This window comes from Cebidichthys violaceus, unplaced genomic scaffold (genome assembly GCF_023349555.1).
Source record: "Cebidichthys violaceus isolate CVI_PGR_0920_01 unplaced genomic scaffold, fCebVio1.0.p SCAF_11, whole genome shotgun sequence".
In the NCBI taxonomy this organism is placed as follows: Eukaryota; Metazoa; Chordata; class Actinopteri; order Perciformes; family Stichaeidae; genus Cebidichthys; species Cebidichthys violaceus.
The window spans coordinates 10,523,838-10,545,527 of NW_027176274.1; the positions used below are offsets into that span (position 1 = coordinate 10,523,838).

General features: G+C 42.7%; 1 protein-coding gene across 3 annotated transcripts; it reads right to left on the minus strand.

Moving 5' to 3' along the window:
- Positions 1-64: 64 nt before the first annotated feature.
- On the minus strand, positions 65-21,178 carry ppp1r9ala (protein phosphatase 1 regulatory subunit 9A-like A). Of its 3 annotated transcripts, XM_068704514.1 has the most exons (20): positions 21,026-21,178; positions 18,498-20,529; positions 10,257-10,389; positions 10,032-10,152; positions 9,557-9,661; positions 9,094-9,229; positions 7,479-7,637; positions 7,279-7,332; positions 6,891-7,120; positions 6,530-6,626; positions 6,319-6,445; positions 5,985-6,136; positions 5,128-5,443; positions 4,988-5,045; positions 4,833-4,904; positions 4,200-4,398; positions 3,713-3,757; positions 2,713-2,829; positions 1,510-1,698; positions 65-1,270 (listed from the first exon to the last, which is right to left on the minus strand). In XM_068704514.1, exons 2-20 carry the CDS (start codon positions 20,370-20,372, stop codon positions 1,112-1,114), a joined length of 4,344 nt encoding a protein of 1,447 aa, XP_068560615.1. In that variant the 5' UTR covers positions 20,373-20,529; positions 21,026-21,178; the 3' UTR covers positions 65-1,111. The 3 variants fall into 3 exon arrangements, with proteins under 3 accessions (XP_068560615.1, XP_068560624.1, XP_068560625.1); XM_068704523.1 differs by lacking the exon at positions 3,713-3,757; XM_068704524.1 differs by lacking the exons at positions 2,713-2,829; positions 3,713-3,757.
- Positions 21,179-21,690: the final 512 nt, after the last annotated feature.

Consider the following 21,690-nt stretch of genomic DNA (forward strand, 5'->3'; position numbering starts at 1 on the left):
TGGAAACTGTCACTCGACGTGTGGCACAATACGGTAAGCTAGAACACAACACAAGCATACCATATAAAGTGAAAATTAGTTTATTGATGCTGTATGTACCAAGAAATGTCTCTTTAATTCACAAGAAATCATGATTTTCTTGCATACAGAACATGACGTCATGCGTGAGAGAAGACGAAAGGAAGCACTTGGGTTCGGCTTGTGAACAAATCATTGTTCAGCCTCACATTCATACTCGACGCTGTGCTCCCGACTCACACGGGTCCTTGTCATGGGCACTCTGACCGTCTGATGGAGCGGCAGTGAGGGGTACTGTAGCAGACCTGCATGCTGTGTGTATTTACATGAAGCGTCGTGTTACTGTCTCAGAGACACACAGCCGAGTCAGCAGAAGCAGCATTCACCTCGTCACCTCCTCCATCTGTTTGCTGCCACGGCCTTAGCTATTCTACTTAGTAGAAAAATGTATACAGTATAAAATGAACAATGGTATTTAAGTAAAAAAAAAAAAAAAAAAAAAAAAAAAGGATATGCAGTTAATAAGCTCATGTATAAAACGTATTTATACATTTAAAACCTTGTCGCCCATTGAAGCTTAAAAGACAAATATAGTGCTTTTATCTGAATTGTACAACAACTGTTCCTGCAGAAGAGTTCATGTACATGAAAACAGGCAAGTTATACTAGCAAATATATAAAATGCTGGAGAAGCAGTCCACATTTGACTTCCATAGATAAATGTGTGCATGATCCGCAACTACTACATTAGATTCTTTTATTCTGAAAACATACTCTTTTCTTTTCTTTTATAATCATAGCTTCGAGCTTGTAGTGGTAAAAAAATGTTTGGATGGACTCCATTTTTGGTCACATACCCAATGTGTTTTTTTTTTTTTTACATTCCCCATCTTTCATTTAAAATGGTTTGAGCTGATGTTTGTTAAAACATTCCAGAGAATCAGTGAATCAGGAGCTACTGGATGAACGTGAATCACAACTGGCACATCAGTCGGCACACCTGGCAGTCATTTCTGTGGTTGTTGGGGTCCTCAGGGGCCCGCTAGTGATGAAGTTTATGGGATGCATGAATTCAGAGAACAGAGCTGCTACCTCAGCAGACAGAGTCCGCACTGACCGGCAGTCTCCCACTGCGCCGCACCTCCTTCTCTCTTTTCTCCCTCTGTTTCTCCAGCTTCTCCTGGGCCTTACGCATGTCCTTCAGCTTTTTCTTGATAGTTGAACGGTCGCTTTGACTTGACACACCGAGTGCCTGAAGGAAAAAAGAGCAGAGTTAGGACAAAATAAAGGAAAAAGAGCAGTTAGGACAAAAATAGTGCTACCACGTTCTGGCCACAAGGTGGCAGTGAAAGTTTGACAATGTTTGACTAAAGAACAACTTCTTTTGCAATGAAAGAGGCCTTGTATGATAAAAATAAAGACCTCATTATACCCTCACTCTTAAACTATCATTCAGTTATTATACAGGTAACTCAAAGATAATTTTTTTACCTTCAACTTTTCACTGTCCAGGCACAAGAGCTGTTGGCCGTCCACTCCCTTAGCTGTGAATTCTGGGGTGTATTGGTCCATGTTCATGCCCATCAACCAGTGACAGACCTGTTGATTGGTCCATTCACAGACAGGCCGGTTCTGCCACTGATACTCTTTCCCTGTGGCTACTGGCTCATCATCTAAAGTCTACAGAAGACACAGATAATGCAAACAGACATTATAAAAGTAAGAGTGAGAATTTCTGTGGGTTCAACCACATCGTGTTTCATGTCATATGTTGTTGTACACTAAAGGAAAAGGATTGCTCATGTCTAGTGTGTGGGAGAATACCAAAAATATATATAGTTGTGCAACAGCCATTCGATGCCATGGATTGTACTGTATGTGTTTGACAGTGTTGATCAATGTTCCTAAAGCACAGTTAAGTGGTGAAATGCAAACATTAATCATCACAAAATCACTTAAATAAATGCTGTTTGAAATGAATTCCTTTGAGTAAATTAGTATTTCTATAGGTGGAGAAATTGCTGAAAAGCAGTTGAGGCTGGGGGACCAAAATAAAAAAAGTACTGCAGTACGTATACAACAAACAAAAAGAACATGAAGGGCTAATTCTGTTGAACAAAAACTGTGTGCAGTGTATACATGTCCTAAGCTAACACCAAGAAAACAAGCGTGCAATGGCATCAAAAACATCAATGACATTCTCAGACAGGTCTATGTGTCTTGTTTTACTGAGAGAGACTCGGAAACTAGAACATGAGAGAAGACTGCTGCTGAAACACCACTGAGCAGGCAGCAGAGCAGTCAACATGGTTCTGTGGTCGGCCAAAGCTCGTAAAGAACATGAAGCACCGGCTGACGGTTCGACAGAGGCTGAAGTGCAACATCACAGCTGACTTAAGAAAAAGCTAAAAACAAAACAGCTCGCACACACACACACACACACACACACACACACACACACACACACACACACACACACACACACACACACACACACACACACACACACACACACACACACACACACACACACACACACACACACACACACACACACACACACTGCATTCATGATTCAATCTCAGCTGTGAAAGGGGGAAACAGCTCAAAGAGCATGCTTGAGAATGTCCCCTTTCAGCCGCATCAAGGCGTCCCACACGGCTTTTGTGACCGTGCAACAAGGAGAGCACTCACCTCACTGGAAGAGAAGATTAAAGTGTGTGAGCGCCCAGACAGATTGGGTTCAGCGACTAACCCAGAGGTGTCTGAACTGGGGCTGGCAGGGTTAGAATCATCTATGACTGAAAAACTCTGGAACAAGTGGGAAACAAGGAACGCATTTACTAAAGCAACACATCACCAAACAACAGTTCTGTACCAGGACAAGCAAACACTACAGCTGTGAGGGGCGAGAGCAGCGCTGTCTCCAAAAGGACTGAAATGATCGTGATAAACGGTTAGAACTGGGATTTCAGTGGCAGCAATCCAAGTGAGTGACTGTGATATTCAACACACTATTCAAGGTAATTAAAACCAATCCACCACCAAAGGTACATCAACAAACCTCTAAACTACATCAACTAACTATACTACCTCTAATTAAAACACACAAGCACACAAAAAACAGGTATGGGGTAATGTTTTTCATTTAGTTGAGTAGACGCTATGAGATTCATTATTTGATTCATCAAGAGATTGTTTTTTTTTTCAGTTAAACTGTGGCTTGTTTTTCAGACTATATTTGGAATCAGGGAAATATTACCCAGACTTGCAGGCTTATTGCACCAGCTATGCGCAAGTTCATATGAAGTTCCATTTCAATGTAGCGGAAAAAGTACACTCTAAAAAAACATGTTGCACTATTCAAGTTAGTTACAACGTAGCAGTTAGTGTTGATGTTACGCACACATCTCAAATCAAACTTCCCATTAGCTGGTGCAACAAGACCTACAAACTACGTCTGTCTCCGTCTGTTTCCTCTTAACACGAAGTATGAGGCTTTCTGAATGTGGATAGAAGGACAATTAGATAAGATTAGTTTCCTATAACACTACCACATACCCAGTTGAAAAGAAAAAGGTGAATTATTCATAGGATGTGTGGGGGTGAGCAATTACAAATCAGCAGAACTCTATTTGTTAGTAATGCTCTAGCGTGGCATCTAAAATCAAAAGGTAAATCAAATATACTGTACCAAATCTAATGAGCGACTGAATAAAGAGGACCAGGAGAGATTTGTCTGTTTAAAGGAAACACGGTTCAGTGAGATAAAATGTCCAGGCAGCAAAGCACTGACAAAAACAACCATAATGCACACAGCAACGAAACCAAAACTATTCTCAGTATTCATATTTTCCAGCCGGTGTCTTGAACTCATTAAACGGCTTGGTGGGAACAGCAGCACTGTGTGACAGTTAGCCACGCGCTTCTCTGGATGCGTTTGATGCATCGCTATTTGCAAACTCATTGAAAAGCCACCAAATCCTTCCCTGCTAGCTCTCTGGCTAACATGTGGATCCACTTATCGTTGCCTTTGCATCATGTATCTTCTGTAGAGAACTAGCCAATGACGGCACATGTCTGGCTACTGCCTCCTCTTATGTTTCTACTAGTTTTACTCTTTCAATGAAGACAGAAACACATTATGATGATGGAGGACAAACAAGGACTGTTATTCGAACCTTATTCTTGCGGTCCTGGCTTTGCTCACTGCTGGTCTCTGCAGCGTACGGCAGGCTGCTGCTGGAAGAAGAGGGCTCTCTGTCTCGGTCCCTCTCTTTGTCTCCGAACCAGGAGAAAGGCATGCAGGTGGGGATGGAGGTCATCGAATCCGCAGGAGACAGGTTCCCTCCAGACTCCTCCAGCAACTCTGCCGATCCCCTGGGCATTGGAGAATCAGGAAGGTTCAGTTATTCATACTCACCTTAAAACATGCGACAGATTAATACATCATGTGTTGCATTAAACATGGCTCAGTAGGTGATGCCCATCAGATATAGGAGGATAAACTACATTTTTGGCGTAAGATTTGGCAACAAGAAAGTAGAAAGCCAGTCTTGTGTAGCTCAATATGGATTCCAGTAATACTGCAGCAAACGTTTTCATGCAGTTTAGCCATTTACTATAAAAGGGCCTTTGTTTGTTTGAGTAACGTTGTTTCCATTAATAATATAGTAAAAAAAAGATCTATATGTGGCACTTGCACTAACACCTACAGCAACATGGAGCAACAGATAACTCAAAATGTGTTACATAACTATTTGGAATATTTGTCACCTTTAAATTGTCATAAATTAAGTTGAGCAATCACAAACCTGCTGTCCAAAGATGCTCTCATAGCCTCCTTGTCATGTTTCTTCCCTTTGCCACCTGACTTCCGGAGACCTCTGTTGATGTAAAAATGTTTTTGTTAGTGCAAATAAGGAAGTGTCTTAGGAGACGAATGACAGTGATGACGAAGGAGTCTCACCCAAAGTCTGGAAATCGTCTTTTAGGTTTTCCTGCTGATGAGGCTTCATTTAGTTCCTCTGTAATGAAACAATAGGCTCAGTAACAAAGCAACAAAAAGTGCTGCGATTGCAGACATCCCATATTGGTCTACTTGTATACCTTTGAGCTCTTTGCTCTTTCCTTTTGACTCCCTCTTCTTGACATTGCGCATGAATCCAGAGGGGGAATGTGGGGACAAGGTGCCTTTTGGAGTGGACAAAGAGGGGCTTCCGCTGCTTTCCATACTGTCTCCCTGTGATGGGGACAAAGACGGGCTGCTGGACAGCTCTGCCTTACTCTTGGATCCATCCCTAGTCTCTCCTGGATCATCTTTTTGTCCATTCCCAGGATAGCAGACAGGCACTGGAAGGGACAGGCTCTCCTGGATGGACCTCCTCCTCCTGGGAGATTCCTGCTCCTCCTCTTCTTCGGTTTCCTGTAGGGACAAAGCTAATTATTTAAGGACAATGCAAGGAGGGGATAAAAGCTCATTACATAACAGAAAGCTCTGCTCTTCAGTTCCGATCCGCTGAGTCATGAACACACACACAAATTATAAAAAGGTGCATTATTGTTTTGTACAATCAAAAAGACACTCGAGGAGGTTCCCTCTTGTGTTTTAGAGCAGCTGTGAGTATCTTAAGGTAATTCCCTATTTTAGGCGAAGTGCTGCCTCAACAGTACAACAGGGAGTTTTTCAAGATTTTGCTTTGACAGCAAGAAAACAGATCAGCCACAGAAAAAGGTGGCAGTAAAATTGTCAGCTACCATCACAGCAAAAAAATCACACTCATATTCACCAGGTTAAATATTACTCAAGTTTATATGTGCTCTGCTTCTTCTATAAAAGGGTGAAACGCTGCGTTTTGGCACCATTAGTTTTATCTCCAAGATAGCATTTTGAGCATGACATGCATTGATATGGTTTTAGGTTCCATGTCATAGCAATGTGTCACTAATAGATGCTCCTGGCTGACCTGAGAGTGACTTGAAGCCACTGCGAGGCTCTCCTTCAGTTTGTTCCTCGATGGAGGCTGACGTTTGGCCTTCTGAGCCAGCAGGCCTTTTGCTTTGTGTGCACTGGTGTCCAAGCGCTCAGTCTCAGGCACCAACTCACTCCAGTCCTTTTCTGCACAGGAGGAAAAAAACAAACAGAATAAGTCATAAGACAGTGTGCACAGTTTTAATCATTTACCAGGGTCACTGGAGTTTATGATGTGGGCTTGTGAATGTTTAACAGATCACACAATTAAAAGTGTGACGCGCATAGTCCCGTTTTAAATTCAATTATGTTCTAGTAACCCTTTGTACCGAGTAGTGAGTCAACAGATTGGGAGTTGGCGGCTGGGACTTGGCCGTTTAATCTCTTGTCTGCTGCTGAGTGCTGACCATTGAGACGCTCCTCGTCTGAGGCCCCTCTGGACTCCAGCACAGCTATCTGTAGATAAAACATCACTCAGGCTTATTTCAGTGTCTCTGCTGCGGTGTGTGTGCATTTCCTTTTCAAGCGTCGGGGTCTTACCCTGTTCTGCAAGCTCTCCAGCTGCTCCTTATACCACTTGTCTTTTTCATCGAGAAGTTTTTTCAGCTCCTCCTCTTTCTTCACAAAGTCGATCTCTCTGAGGAGGAAACAAGGAAATGTGGTTTCCTTTCAGTCCTTCAGCTTGTAAACACGTTCTAATTTATGTGGTTATCACTACGCCACTGAATTCTAAAATATAAAATCAGATCTTATACTTTAGTTTAACAATATTTAACTTCTATGTAAAATAACTTGTTTGCATGATCTTGGTATATGAATAAATTGACTTGAGTGAACCACTGAATTCAACAACGTTGAGCCCTCCAACAGTAAAGCATCGCGTAACTCGAGACAGACTTACTTCTGCTGGTAGTCCTTGAGCAGCTTCTTGGCCTTGTTGTACTTCTTGTCCAGGGTCTCCTGCTGGGCCTGAGTCTCAGCTAATTGCTCATTCACAGTCTTACACAGACCCTGGGCTTCCAGCCAGTAACTCTCCAACTTCAGGATTTTGTCATTGCCATCCTCGATCTTTTGCTCCAGTGCACACTCCCGTGCTTCCCACAACGATCTATCCTCCTCAGATGTCCTTAGCTGTACAGAGAGGATGACATGTTACTTTGGGTGAGCTAATTGAATTTGCAGGTGGGCCACTGGCATAGGACAGTCTCTGTTGCTTGTAGTATTAAATAGTAATTTAAACAAACTAGGTCTCACATTGTGTAGAAAATGTTAATTTCATCTTTTCGTACCTTTTCCTTTAGCTGATTTATTTCTGCTGCAGCAGTGCTGTGTTTATGCTGCAGCTAAGGAACAAAAATAGGAAAATAAAAGATTTGGTTAAACCCATCACTGTATGTTAACCTTTAGTTGTCAACACAGAATACTGAAACTTTTGATCTATATTGTATATCACATGAGACAGAGAGTAATGGTGAGGGGGGGGGGGTACCTCTTTAAACTTGAAGACCATCTGAGAGCTGTCCATGCTGGTCGGCATAAACAGAGCCTCTGTATCAGGCGGCTCTAACAGCTCCGCGTTCTGCCCGGGAGAGAAATTGGAGCACAGAATCCTCTCTTCCACCCCGTCCTCCTCCTCATAGCGCTCCTCCTGAAATATGACGTCACACATGGCATCACATATTGCAAACACCGACACACCCTTCTAGCCCATGAACATGCCCAGCGTGTGTCAACAACACTCCTAGAGGCACAGGTCACCGCAGTCTGGAGGGAACGTTGTAATCAATACATCACAGCCAGACGTCGGAGAGTTGCTTCACGGGAGGCAGTTTGGCTACACGTCTGTAGTGCGTCCGCAGCGTCGAACACATAAACGTTGAACAATGTTCTCATTGGATAACAAGACTTAACACACCTACACACACTTTGCATAACCACAGAGTCACTTGGAAACGGTGTCCACTACTGCTGAAAGTTATGCAACATTCCGTTTTTGTCTTTGTCAATCCCTCACATATTCTCTGCCCAGAGTCTCTACAGTGAAACAGGAGACCGGCTCCTAAAACGTCAGAAAACAAACATTTCACAACTCTGCCAGACAGGCAAGAGGCCGACTGCACCTTCCAGCACAGCAGAACGGTGACACATGGATTGACTCACAGCCAGCGTTTCATTTCCTGGTTGAGCTGGGTGGGATTGGAGCAGGTGTGGCTAGGGGGGCTAATGTCATGTCAGCGTAATATTAATTATGACTGTTAAACTTAAATAGCATACACATCAACACCCAAGTCATATTTATGACCGAGAAACTGGAATTTTTCTGGAAACTCCGATAAAACCAACTGGGCACATCATCACAGAGAAGCTCCTGAAAACCACACAAATATGGAAAGCTCACATCAGTTAATTAAACCAGAATTTAATGGATATAATGTTTTTTTTCAACTGTAAAGAGAGGAATCTCTTTCTGTGTGTGTGTGTGTGTGTGTGTGTGTGTGTGTGTGTGTGTGTGTCCTTCACATATCTCCAGAAGCGCTCGTCCGATCTACTACACACGGTGTAGCGCTGGGGACAAAAGGGAGTGCTTTGTTGAATTTGGTGCAATTTTAACACTCGACAAGTTAAATATTAATAAACTTTGATATAATAAACTTAGTGGTTGAAGCAGAAGGCTACTCAAAACTTTATAAACTATTAATACCACACAGTGAAAGTCCTGTATTCAAATGTTTACTTAAAGTGAAGAGTGAAAGAGGCATTATCAGGACAAAAATAACATTTAATTAACATCTGTTCAAGGTAGAGCTCTTAATTATAATATGATACTGGGTAGTTTAATGAATAATAAAGTATTATGTTTGAATTTGTCAGGTAAATGTAGTACTACAATGTAGTAGAAGTATACAGAAAGTAGTGTACAGTTGAGATGCACATTTTTTACCTGGTTTGAAAGCCTTTATTTTGTTATTTTGGGTAACAGCTGGTTAAAATAGGACCATAATTCAGCAATTTCCATATCTAAACATCATAATAGATTTATAGCTGTTAGGCGTCCTTGTAGTTTACATGGTGGAGCAGTGACTGGTCCTGTCCAGCTAACTCACCTCCTCTGTAGAGTGTTCATAGGGGTCCTCCAGGTGTTGTTGCTCCTGCTGCTGGTTCTTCTCCTGCTCTAATGTCTCGCTGATGAGGCGGGCCACCTCGCTTTGGGCCCCTGGCTTCTCCCGTCCAATTAAGAACCTGTTTTTCAGAACGCAAAGCGTTAGCGTGCCATAAAATGGAATATTTTACATGTTGGCTGTAAATAGCTTACTGTAACTTACTGTCTTTGCCTTACCTTTAACAGGGAAATGCAAATGAGATGCAATTTAGTTTCATTTCAAATCAACAACATGCCACAATACTTTGTGTTGCCGAAATACACACAAACAATCATTCATGGCCTCTGGACTCTCAAGAGATAAAAACACTCAATTGTTCACCACGTTTTACTAATTATGATAACAGTGGCTCAGTCTGGTAATCAATAAGATCCTTTCAATGAGGTTGATTTAAGTGGTCTCTGACCTCACTGTGCCTTTGGTGTTCTTCAGGACTGTTGCAGCAAACAGTTGGGTGACGCCCACAAGACTGACACCATCCACCTCCACTATCTGGTCATTCACCTGTATGCTAGAGACACAGATGATCATCGTTATAAGGAGAGGTTCATGGAAGAGTTATCAGCATAGTAAAGATGAAAAAAATACAGCAGAGTCAATGCAGCTGGGAATAAGAAATCTAAACACGCATGGGAAACAGAAGTAGCAACTGTTTTCTTTAGCTTCCTCATATGGTTATTAATAAATCTGATTGTTTGTGTCTCGTGTGTCACTGGGCCCTGGGGGAATGAGCAATTCCTAGAGTGTGATGTTAAGAACTGTTGTGGTGGAGCAGTGTACAGTGAGTGTACAGCATGTATCCGGTTATATACAAACCACTACCGGTAACAAGACTTGAATGTGGGGTTGTACAAAAAGGAGGCAACAGTGCTCTAACTCACCGTCCATCGTTCTCAGCTGCTCCCCCTTCAGTTATGGTTTTCACAAAAATTCCCAGCTTCTCCAGACCCTGGTCAGCTCCCACTCCCATTCCAATGATACTGATGCCAAGTCCATTGTCTCCTGAAGGCAGGAATATCATGATATTTTAAAAGGTGCGAAAGAAGAACTGCTCACTCTTTGCTTATCGTACGTAGGAATTTACCTTCAGTGTTGACTGAACTCACCTTTCTCAATTTCCACAGGGAACACATCCATCTTCTCCACTCTCTTTTCCAGCTCATACTCTGCGGAGGCTGCGACTGGATCCACATCGTCATTACGCCGATCGTATTCCTCATTGGAGAAGGTGCTGAAGACCTGCGTCGGTCAAAAATATCAAGTGCATAGCTTCAGTACACCACCTTCTGTGTCCTTACCAACAAGTCAGACAGATTTATGTTGAGGGGTATCTATGGAATCTGCGCAGACACACGTATATCAGTTGTTATTTATCTTGGCAGGGGGAACAAGGACACATTTTTCATTTGAGAGAAATTGCAGCAGAGCCTTTTGATGATGATTTGGACAACTGGCATTGAAATTCATTCTTTTATTTATCAAATTCTGGTCATTTTTCTCACAAAAGTGAGATTACAATCTTCAGTTATCTAACTGTATAGACTGCATTGTCAACTCTAGTTTATAATCGTTTGCATCTTTAATGAAAGCTATATCAATCACATTTTTGAAACAGATGTAAATGAAGCAACACTGAGGCCTTTCATCTCAGTTTTAAGACGTGAACTTTGCAGGCAGCCCTCGCAAAAGAAGCACTGGATGTGTCCCAGAGGCAGTTTTCTGGTTGGAATTATAAAAGCGCATACACACAGTAGAGCAGAACATGAGCAGCGTGGAAAGTAGGGCACAGCTGGGGAGCGCTGAGCAATGGATGCAGCAAAGATCAATGTCCAGAGGCGACAAGTGTTGTCAGCAGCACAGTTAAAAGACATATAGTAAAGAACAATACAGAGAAAGAAAGTAATCTGTCAATGGGCATTACCCGGTACACAACACCAGCCTTTCGTGTTATTACATACAACACTATGTGCTATTTACCTTGAATACCAATGATACCAAACAGAAATATTATTCTTAATCCTCTCCGAACACTCACAGGGTCAAGCTGAGGTGAGCACAACAATATTCAGCATGAAATGGACTGGAGACGACCATCTGTTGTGACTCAGCTGGTACATGAGTATAAAGTATGAGTATTTCATTATTGATTAATCTGCTGAACTTTTCTTGATTCATCTTTTAAACATCAATACAGAAAACACTATAGTAAGGTAGCAAGGTAGCAAAATCCAAAGATTGTTCAGTGCTTCCAGCAGGATTCTGTGAGACTCTGGTGGGTGGAGCTTGGACCCTCTAGGTGGGTCTAGGTGCATGCTCCTCCCGAGGAACATTTTGTAAATTTTAAATAGCGGTCTAACGAACCATTGTCAATCCGTGACGTGCAGTTATTTACAATGTACGTTTATCGGGGATAAGCGAACAGAAAGCATAAATGCCGCTGTCTTGATCGCATATTTTACTGAATATTGGCCGCATAACGGTCGCCAGTAAAACTTTATTTCACGCTGTGATTGTTAACGTTAAACGGTGTAATTAATCTGCAGTAATGAATAATGAATAGAAAACACTGTTGTTAACTTATCATTAACAACACAAAGGACTAAGAAAACCAGCATACAGTACGTTCACATTTAGAAAGTCAAAATAGTGAATTTTTGCTTTTGGGAGATACTTGGCCAAACAAATACTATCAGTCTTAACAGAACAATGAGAGAAGAAGCAGATAGTGAGCTCAATTATGAGGGACTCATTTATAGACATAAAGACAAAAAGGCTTGTTGATAAAAAAGTAGATTAGAGTTTAGATTAGAGGCTAATGACTGATTAAAGGGATGAACCCAACAGTGGGTCTGTAACACAACCCCTACTTGGTCATCATTAGTCTTAATCTGGGTGGAGTCATGATGAAAATGCTGGTGGTGGTGGTGGTGGTGGCAGGGATGCTGGCAACAGTGCCCGGGTGCTTCTGACTGAGTTAATATCAAACATAATCAGGCTCCTCTGTGCATGTGAATATGAGACTAATTGGATGGAGCAAAACAGAAAAGTTGCCTTTTGGAAATAAAACAGAGGAAAGTGGGGAGATATAGGAAAGGATATGAGCCGCAGGTAGAAGATGAACAAAAGAAAAGAATAAAGTAGTCTTCCTATTGAACTCTTGCTAGGCTTCATTCCATTCTACTGAATCTTATGAATGACCTAAAAGAGAGAGAGATATAAAAGATTTTTAAAGCAATGAATATAGGGCATAAACGTTGGATTTCTTGAAACTTTGGATTTGAATTTGAGATTTATCTTTGGATTTTATCCTGGTCTTTGATTCCATCTTGTATGCCACAGGTGGAGAATTTGCACAATCAAATGATTCACCGAGCATGTCACTTAGAGCCTAATAAACTCAGCACAGGGCCACATGTTTGAGTTGTGGTCTCATACGACTCCCATGATATCATAGAGAGCGCAACCTAGGTTGTGAGTAACACAATAAAAACAATCTCACAACCATGGGTGACTATTTCTTATAGGATTAAAGGATTGATTGCAACATTTGCCATGAGGATGTATGATGTAATCAAGTAAACATTTCCACACGAGGCAACCACGTCTGAGGTGTAGATCCTACAGCATGTCAAGACCTGAGGAATCAAATAAAAATAGTGGTGCAACGGATCATAAAACTCACCGTTCGGATCAAAAGATCAGCACAAAAGAAAAAAAGGAGCAAATTGTAATGATAGAAACCAAACATACATGTACTGATTTGGTACACTTGCGGGTACCTCTCCCATGTAGCCTCTCAGACCAAACAAAAAAAAGATTAGAAACTTGAGGATTATGCACACTGGTGCAGCTCTGTGGTGCAGGCAGGAATGCTATTCATGGGGCCTCGACCCTCCATCAACCCGAGGGAGCCCTCCGTCTCAATCCTCCTCCTTCCTTTCACACTCATCGCCATGAGTTTATAGAACAGCTTTTAGTTTATGACCCATATATTGTGGAAGATAGCTGTTCTCTTCATCACATGAAGGCAAAGCCATTGCACATAGCACCAAAGAGCAGAGAAAACTTTTAAAATAACCAACAAGCTACTCAATACATTTTTGCCCTGCTTGCATGTTGAAGCTGATTTTGCATGTCTCTGAACAACAAGCTTGAAAGTGCCTCTATAAATAAGACAAAGCTCATCAACTTGTAAGTTAAAAATGGATTCAAAGAACTAGAGCAGACAGAAATTTCATTAAGGATGAAAGATGCCTTTTTTAGGTTAGACTTTGGAGACTTAAGTAATTAAGGGTTGAAAATGAAGGCTAATAGACTATATGGAGCAACACTGCATCCTTGGCCCCGGCACAAACTGAGCAGTAGCAGTAGGATTTGCCTCTCCTCTACTTCCCCAAAACTCCAAAGTCTGACTTTCCTGTTGCCAGGGACTCACAGGCCTTTATCGAACAATGTTCTGTCCTTTTCTGAAACCTAATCACTCAACAACTGTTTCGAATAAAAATGTCATTATTGGCCTCTCCCTCACAAACGAGCCTCATACACGTCTCAGAAAAATACTATGGATGAAAGCGGCGGGAGGTTGGTGACTGTTGAGCCCACATCTTTACAGAGACCTGGCTCTAGACAGAAGACAATGAAATTAACCAACACTGTTCCTGTTTATTGACTGTTACAAACTTTAAAAAGACAAAAGCAGGACTAACTCGAAATCCATAAAACAAGCCTGAAAATGAAGTAAATCTAAACGATTGCATGAAAGCAGTATAGTATAGCCTAGTATAGTATAGTTGTCGGGTCCTGGTAGGAGCTGGCCAATGGTACGCTATGATTGGTCAGTCTGCGTTCAAGGGGCGGGATTTAGCAAAGGGTCAATTTCTCCCCTAAAGTATTACTGCCGTCACTGCGGTTGTGATGTGGGTCAGCTGACTGCTATGCCATCTTCATATTTCCATTCCCTCCAGCAGTGTGTGTGGGCCTTTCATCCATCTTCAACAACTGCAGTGGTCTGTCCTCTCTATGAGCATCACATGCCCACACTCAAACCAAAAAAATACATCCCATATTTCCCCTCATTCCTCTCCCCACAACAGAACACCGATGTAGGGAAATGAGTCAGCAGCTGCGAGGAAAAGCAAACCAGAGAAATCTCTTTGCCGGTGCAAAAATGAGGGCTTGACCGCTGGATTTGGGGGAGCTTGTAATGTAAGCAGGCTGACAAAATGACAACAAATCCAAACATGCTGCGAGAGCGAGCTGGAGCTGATCATAGAGCGATTACAGAAGACGACGTGTGACCCGGTTTTTAGGTTCTGTGTAAACACACCAGAAAAAAGAATTAAAAAATAGTACTTCCTGTCTGCATGCACTTGGAATTATCAACACTTTGACTGTAACTGAAATAACAATGTTTATGTTTGAAGCGTTAATGTGTGACCTACAGCAGGAAGAGGTGGAGTCTGAGAGGAGCAGAATGGAATCACATTGCCAAAGGACTGCGACCAAAAAACAGGTTAAACAGGTTTGTTATACATGGAACACGAAAGCTACTCTTGTCCTGCAGAGGTTGCTGAAAACTTTTAACACACAATTACTGCTAATGTTCAGTAAGAAACACACAGCGTCTTCTAATGTGTTTGTCTGTAATCACATAATGAAAGCGTTTAAGGCAATCAGAATCAAGCGCCAGACGTGTCCTGTGCCAAGTTGTTTAATGAACAGCATTGAGCCGACCGCATTAGTATTCCGCCCAGTTTTTGTCGGATAGTCGCCCAGTTGCCCAGGTGGCTGGAGGGAAAACTCAGATTCCACAAGGGGAGGGCCTGTCTGCTGGTTGGATGAGGGTGGAGTCTTTGTCAGACACATTCCTCTGCCCAGCAGAAGACCTATCTCAGATAGGAAATGGAAAGCATAACACTATGGGATGGGTTGGTTACAGGGGCCAGAGTCCAAATGTGGAGGATGCCCCATTTGCTTTTCACAAAATAGATTTTTGTACAAAATAAAGATATGTTGACGGAACGAAAAAAGATGAACTCAACCGCATGAGCCCAGAACAGCATCCGGGAGATGTTGTTGACGATAACGAGCTAGGTTTATCTTGTAGTTACTCTTCACAAAAGGCAAGTGTTTAAAAACTTAATAATTAGCTTTCCATTATGAAAGTGAAGTATTTTTTTCCCTACCACCCAGAGACTTGCTAATATTAGGTGCAGTGGAGCACAGAACTCCAACACTAACACACAAGATGAGCCGACCAACGCACACTGCAGCACTTTACGCGACCCTCAGCGTACTCTGGCTGGGTGAAGAAAATAACTCCTTGCACAAACCAAGGCATGCAAATGCCCATAAGCTTCTGCAGAAACACCACTGGGCACCCATGAAACGCTTGTTATCTGGCTCCACATTAATGTCTACAAACTGTACTCTACCTGACAAAAGGTGAAACGTCTACAGATACTAAACAAAAGTATTACTGCGGGCACATGGGAAGACAGACGGACAAAAGGACGTGTATGCTTGAACATTGACCAATGTGGACGGTAATCAATCATCTACAGTGCAAACAAAGAATGCTGAATTCTTTCAGTTAAAATAAACTCAGTTTAAATCTTTTACCACACCCTGTGTGTTTGAGGAGGCACGATGTGTTCACTTGACCAAAAACTGCTGGTGGTACATTCTGTGACTGCGAGGGCGGAGCAAAGGAGCAGGTGTAGATCCTGGTTGCAGACATTTTCATTTTCAGTAATGGTGAACTGGTTTTGGACTCCTGTTCCAAATATAACCATGTGTGACATGGCACACAAAACCCAAGACAACCTCTCCAGCAATCCCACATAACTAATCTGAAAATGACTGTGCAGTCGAGCATATAACATGCCTACGGTAGATAGCGTTAATCATTCAATAACTTTTTCCCCAAACTATAAGGTTCAGGGTGGAAGTAAATTCCAGTAGATACAAACCTGTTAACTGCTTAAAATCCATTCTCCAGATAAGGTATTGTCTTCACACACCAACATTACAGGCCTGGTTTTTATTTGCAGTTACAGAGGAAACTCCTCACTAAACACCAAAGATATCATCAGTACGAGCAGCAGTGCAATATTTATACCGCTCCTACAGCTAGAGGGTATAGAAAACTTATATACAGCAGCAAAGGGATTCAATGCCCTACTAAAGTATGAGTCTGTGTTACCATATATGCAGAAGAATCTTCTCACAGAACATAATGTGTAGAATTATAGCTGTACCTTTTTAACAGCACCATGCAGTATTTTAGCTATTTTCTTTCTTTTTTAATCACAAAGCAACTAATTTAGCAACACATAAACATCTAGTATTTGGATTGACAGCAAACTTTCACTTTTAAGACTTATTGAGAATGTGTGCAGTAATCCTGACTGCTTTAGAAAGCCTTCTTCAACCAAGTTTGTTTTTAAGGTTTTAAGGGTGAAACATGCTGATCATCTCCTTTACTTCAAAAAAGGGACCTTTATTCCACACAAGACACCCCCTCTATCCAGAAGATTCGGGTTACCTCGGGACCTAAAGAAGCACAAAGCACTTCCTCTCTCCTTGTTAGCTACAACTCAAGTGTGCTCAATCCCAGAGCCGGCCCTGACTAGCAGACTGTGGAGAATGATGCAGTGCTGGCGGGAGGCCTTTGTTACCCGGGGCCACAGGTAGAAAGGTTGACTGAGGGACATTTGTGTGACTTAATTGGCTAACATGCATACCATGTAGCCTTGACCCCATGGTTTTAATCCAAGCGCATGCCATTGTTTTGACAAATCTCTCTGAGTTCTTTCCAGCCTGTCAATTGCATGCACTCGGTCATGCAATTAAAAAAGCTCATTTGACGCTAAATGTAAAAGAATGCTTGGACTTTTTTGGACTTGCTACTTATCTTCACCTTACACTTGTTAATTTGTTGTTTCGTACCTTTGTATGCCTCACTTTCGGATCATTTAGGTGCTCTCGCAGCAACCTAGTGAGCAGAATAGGGACCGGGGGAAAAAGCTTGTCTGAATTCTTTGAACATTGTACATACTAACTAATATTAAGTATTTACTGAACTTGTAAGGAGAAGTATGTGCCAAACAGATACAGTCTACCATATTGTTGTGAACTATAAAGCTGTGTTTATCTATGTCATAGCTTCACTTTGGGTAGAGGAGGCACACACTGCTGTTTGTGTCCACTCTAGGGTCAGCTTCTGGTCCCCTCTCCCAGGACCCCCAGCCAGGATGACTGGGATGGGGGGGGTCCACACCCTGAGATAACAGTGCATTTTAAGGCCTGGATAAACACTGAGCTGTCCACAAGCTATGTGTGCAATTTGTTTTTCCCTGCTTTAGCTAAATGTTTTTTTTTAGATTTGGTGATTGTAGAATATCTATGGTAGAAGAGCCCTTAAAAACATGTTAGCAAAATTGCAGTATGATGCCGTCTCGGCTGGACAACATCTCCAGCTGAGATTAGATAGAGTATGAAAGCACCAACAGTCATATTTGAAAATTGTCAAAGTCGATAAATATTGTAATATAAGTTATTCTGTCAACTGTCCAACTTTACAAACCTAACTGTAGGACTTCATCAATGAAGAAATGAGGAAATTTAGAGAAACTAAAAATACAGAATGTCATTCTCTGCTTTTAAAAAAAGATGTATATCCTTGTTATTGGATAGTAAAGACTCCCCAGCTGTAATAAGATAACTTAGCCATGTCTGTAAAAGAGATTCCTTATATCCATGTTGGAGAGAAGTGAAAAGTCCCCCATGATTCACCAACAGAGGGGAACTACTCTAGATGAGAATAAATACCCATGCAGTGTAGTGACTCAGAGGTAGCCATGATTTATTTTACTGTACAGACTCATGTTTCACATGTCTCTACCTCACTGCTCCTGCTTCCACAAGCTCTTACGTAATGTCAACAATATTTTCAGAAATACCACAAACAACAAACAAAAAAATGTTGCCAGCTAATGTCTCCAAATGTCTCCCCCTCTCTCTGCTGATCTCTTGGAGGGGGGGGGGGGGGGGGGGGGGGGGAATAAATGTACCAGGTGTTGAGGCGGTCAAACTACCTGACTCCCTAGTCAGCAAGATTAAACAAACCATAGCCTACATTTTTGATAATACAGTGCAGCAGCTGTGACGTCAACCTGCCCAACAAAAGCACTCATTCTCAGCCTTGACTAATTTGTCTTGTGTCTGCAGGGAAACATCTAGGTCAGACAGTTGCTGAATCAGTAGTGACGGTGGTTTATAATGAAGGTGCAGTGCAACATGTTTTCAATAGCTCAGATGTAAACAACATAACACATCATACTAACCTGAATGGGTCCTGTGGAGAACTTGATTTTCCTCTTTGGGAGAGGCTCCTCCTCATCCGACAGACCAATAGTCTCATAACAGTCGTCATAATCCCTATACATTTGATCTTCCTCCTCTTCCTCTTCTTCATCCTCCTCCTCCTCCTCTTCTCTGAGGACCTGGTCTACATCTCTGTCATCCACAAATGCTGCATTTTCAATGCCGTACACTACTGGTGAAGCTCTATCCAGGATGATCTGGTCCACCTGCTCCTCCAGCTCACTCTCCTCCTCTGCAACCTCATCATCTTCCTCACGATAATCGTCACCATCTTGATCAACAACTGAAACGTCCTCCTGTCTCTCCCTTTTCAACCCAAATCCCTCATTGTCCTCTAAAACTCTGCCTTCACCCACGGTCTCTGCTATCTTTTGTGTCTCTTTTGAGACGTGATGAGCAGGGTTACAGCTTGGTTTTTCTGTTGGAGAGGTTCTTTTCAGGTTTGTTATTAAGTCATCTTTGTGGCTTTGCACCTTCTGTTCCTCAAACACATTATCTTCAACGTTCTCCTCCTCATCCTCCTCGCTCTCTGAGGACTCATTCTGAACCACGACCAGTTCTGCCCGTACCACGCCCACCCCCCTGGAGTCCAGTGATGAGGTTTGGCTGGACGGCTTGTCCGTTGTAGAACTCCTGGCTTTTTCGGGGTATTTAGCCCTGTTGGTGTTCTGAAAGCCACCATCTGATGCTAGAGGCTGCTTCACATCCCTTGAGGGCACACTATGTGGCTTGCCTTCGTCCCCACCAACAGATGTCCGACTAAATCCATCACCGGATGATGAGGAGCGTTTAACTGGGCTCGATTTTTCTGGTGAGAGGGGTTTATGAGTGACATCAGTTGTTGGAGAATTAGATTTGCATGCCGCATTGGTAACTGGGCTGGTTGGTTTAACACTAGATGTTGGTCTGTTCATGGCACAAGCTGTCTGGGATGGATTCTTGTTAGTGGCATCAGTCACAGGAGTAAAGTTAGTGGCTTCTTTAACAGAAGAAGTGGATTTGTGTAAGCTGTCTTTTGTTGGAGAAAAAGACATTTGTTCAGTGGCACCGTGTTGTTTAGCAGACGCCAGTCCTCCCTTTGCAGAAGCTGTGCTGTTGTCTACCGAGTCATTCTCTGCCACATAACTCTCCAACCTTTTGGACATGGGTCCTGCATTCAAAGACACTCTAGACCCATGCTTTTTCTCACCATCAGCCTTCTCATCCGGTTGACATTTAACTGTAGAAGTCGGAGTTTGCTCTGCTTTGATAGTGGTCTCAGAGGATCCTGATACCCTCCTTGTGCTTTTCCCCTCATCAGAGGAACTTCCGAGGGACAGACGATTCACTACTCTGTTTGGAGACTGTTTTTCAGCTGCAGGCTGCTCTTTGACGCCCCGTTCAAAGAGTTTTCTGGTCACAGAAAACTTCTCTGCCAAAGCCACTTTGTCAATCTCAACATCTTCCCCCTTGGGTGTTTTATCTACATTTTGTGGTTCTGGGCTTGTGGCACTGTTGAGGGGAACTCTGTGAGTGTTGACTGGAAATTGCTGCTTTGTTGGGGATACAGGTGACACGTCGGGCTTTGGGGTCACTTTACTCTCTTGGCACTCCTGTTGCTGACCATCCATCTGCAGGAATATGTTCTTTATCTTGTTCACTCTGGTCCCAAAAGGTCTCCCCCTCGAGTCCTCCCGGGTGTCACTGGAACCATTTGCATATGATCTGGTATCGCCCTCGGATTTTGACCCATCAAAAGTGCACTTAATGGCGTGGAAGTCAGACTTGTATGCATTCCTGTGAGGGGATGCGCTCCTCAGGGTCCTCTCGCCTCCTTTGCTTTCCGCTTTGAGCATTTTTAGTTTTTTGTGACTGCAGGCCTATTAGAGAAGCTGGGTTTGGAGAGACTGATGCTTTTTGTTGGTGAACTATTATCCCTCAACTTTACCAAAGCGGTGTCATGGGGTCCGGTGGGGAGTTGTTGTCGTTGCTACACACTCACAGAGAAGGCATCTAAAGAGAGAAATGGCTACCGTTATTAAAAATAATAAATACAATATGTTAACACAGAGATACCATCATCTCACTATGTCCGTATTTAATACGAGTCAAAACAGAACTTACAGAATGTCTTTTTGTATGCAAACCAAAACAGCATCAAGGTGAAGTTAGATTAAATCATGAATATGACGTTTAAGGTTAGTTTCGGTGGTTAACATGCGTTAGCTAGCGTTAAATCAAATGGTTCTGAATTTAAAGTAACTTTAACCAGCTAAAAACTTTAAGCTAACTGTACTCAACTCAACCAGTCAACTGTTGCTAGTAACGCTTACGTTACAGCACAGTTAAAAAGGTGAAACAAAGTTAAACTTGCTGGGCCAACACAGCCCCAACCTAGTGCCTCAGTCTGAACAATTCATTGTGGCGTTTCAAGTACGAGCACTTGAAAATGTTAACTCCGGCTCCCCACACAACGCCAAAAGGTAAACAACTTTGAAAAAGCTCTCACCTCCTACTTGCTTCATCGTGTTAGGCGCCGAAAGATGGCCCACAATGTTCCAGTTTTACAGTATCAAACTTGTCCCTTTCTTCTTGCTCACCGCCATCATTCCCCCGCTCCAGCAGCGTTTTCCTGCGTCCCTCCTTGCACTTCCAGACCTGTCGCTGGGCTGCGCGCGCACACGAGTCTGTCTGTGCCGCGCGCGCCGCGGCCGACGAGAACAGAGAGATGGCGGCGACGCGCACACATTCCAGGACTGTAACCCACCACCCCGCTCCACCCGCCCCTCTTTCTCCACAGAGACACGAGGAGTTGCAGGAGAAAGGCGTGGGAAAGAGCTCACTGTGTATTTGAGCTCACCTAGACCTCTGCATCAGTCTACACCTAGACTACAAAAACAACTGCCTTCACTGCGCATGTATGTATTACAACCAGGGCTGTAAAAGGTACAGCAGACATGGAGGAGGGCCTTTAAAACTTTGTCCCAAGTCTATGCCCAAGTTTTCACTGAGAGATTGCCATCATTATATATTTGCATTAAAGGGACATCGCCGATTTTACATGTGACGTTCAGTTTCTACCTACTACTCTATATGCAACACTAAACGTTGCATAATAATAGTCTTCTCTGGCTCTGAAGAGAGTCCTGATGTCATCACGTTTATCTTAATTTA

Excerpts from the sequence above, each read along its gene's own strand:
- ppp1r9ala (XM_068704514.1), bottom strand. The coding sequence starts at position 20,372 with ATGCTCAAAGCGGAAAGCAAAGGAGGCGAGAGGACCCTGAGGAGCGCA. Across the intron at positions 10,153-10,256 it reads CCCTGTGGAAATTGAGAAAG|GAGACAATGGACTTGGCATC; the intron begins GTGAGTTCAGTC and ends TCCTGCCTTCAG. Across the intron at positions 7,638-9,093 it reads ATGAACACTCTACAGAGGAG|GAGGAGCGCTATGAGGAGGA; the intron begins GTGAGTTAGCTG and ends GTCATATTTCAG.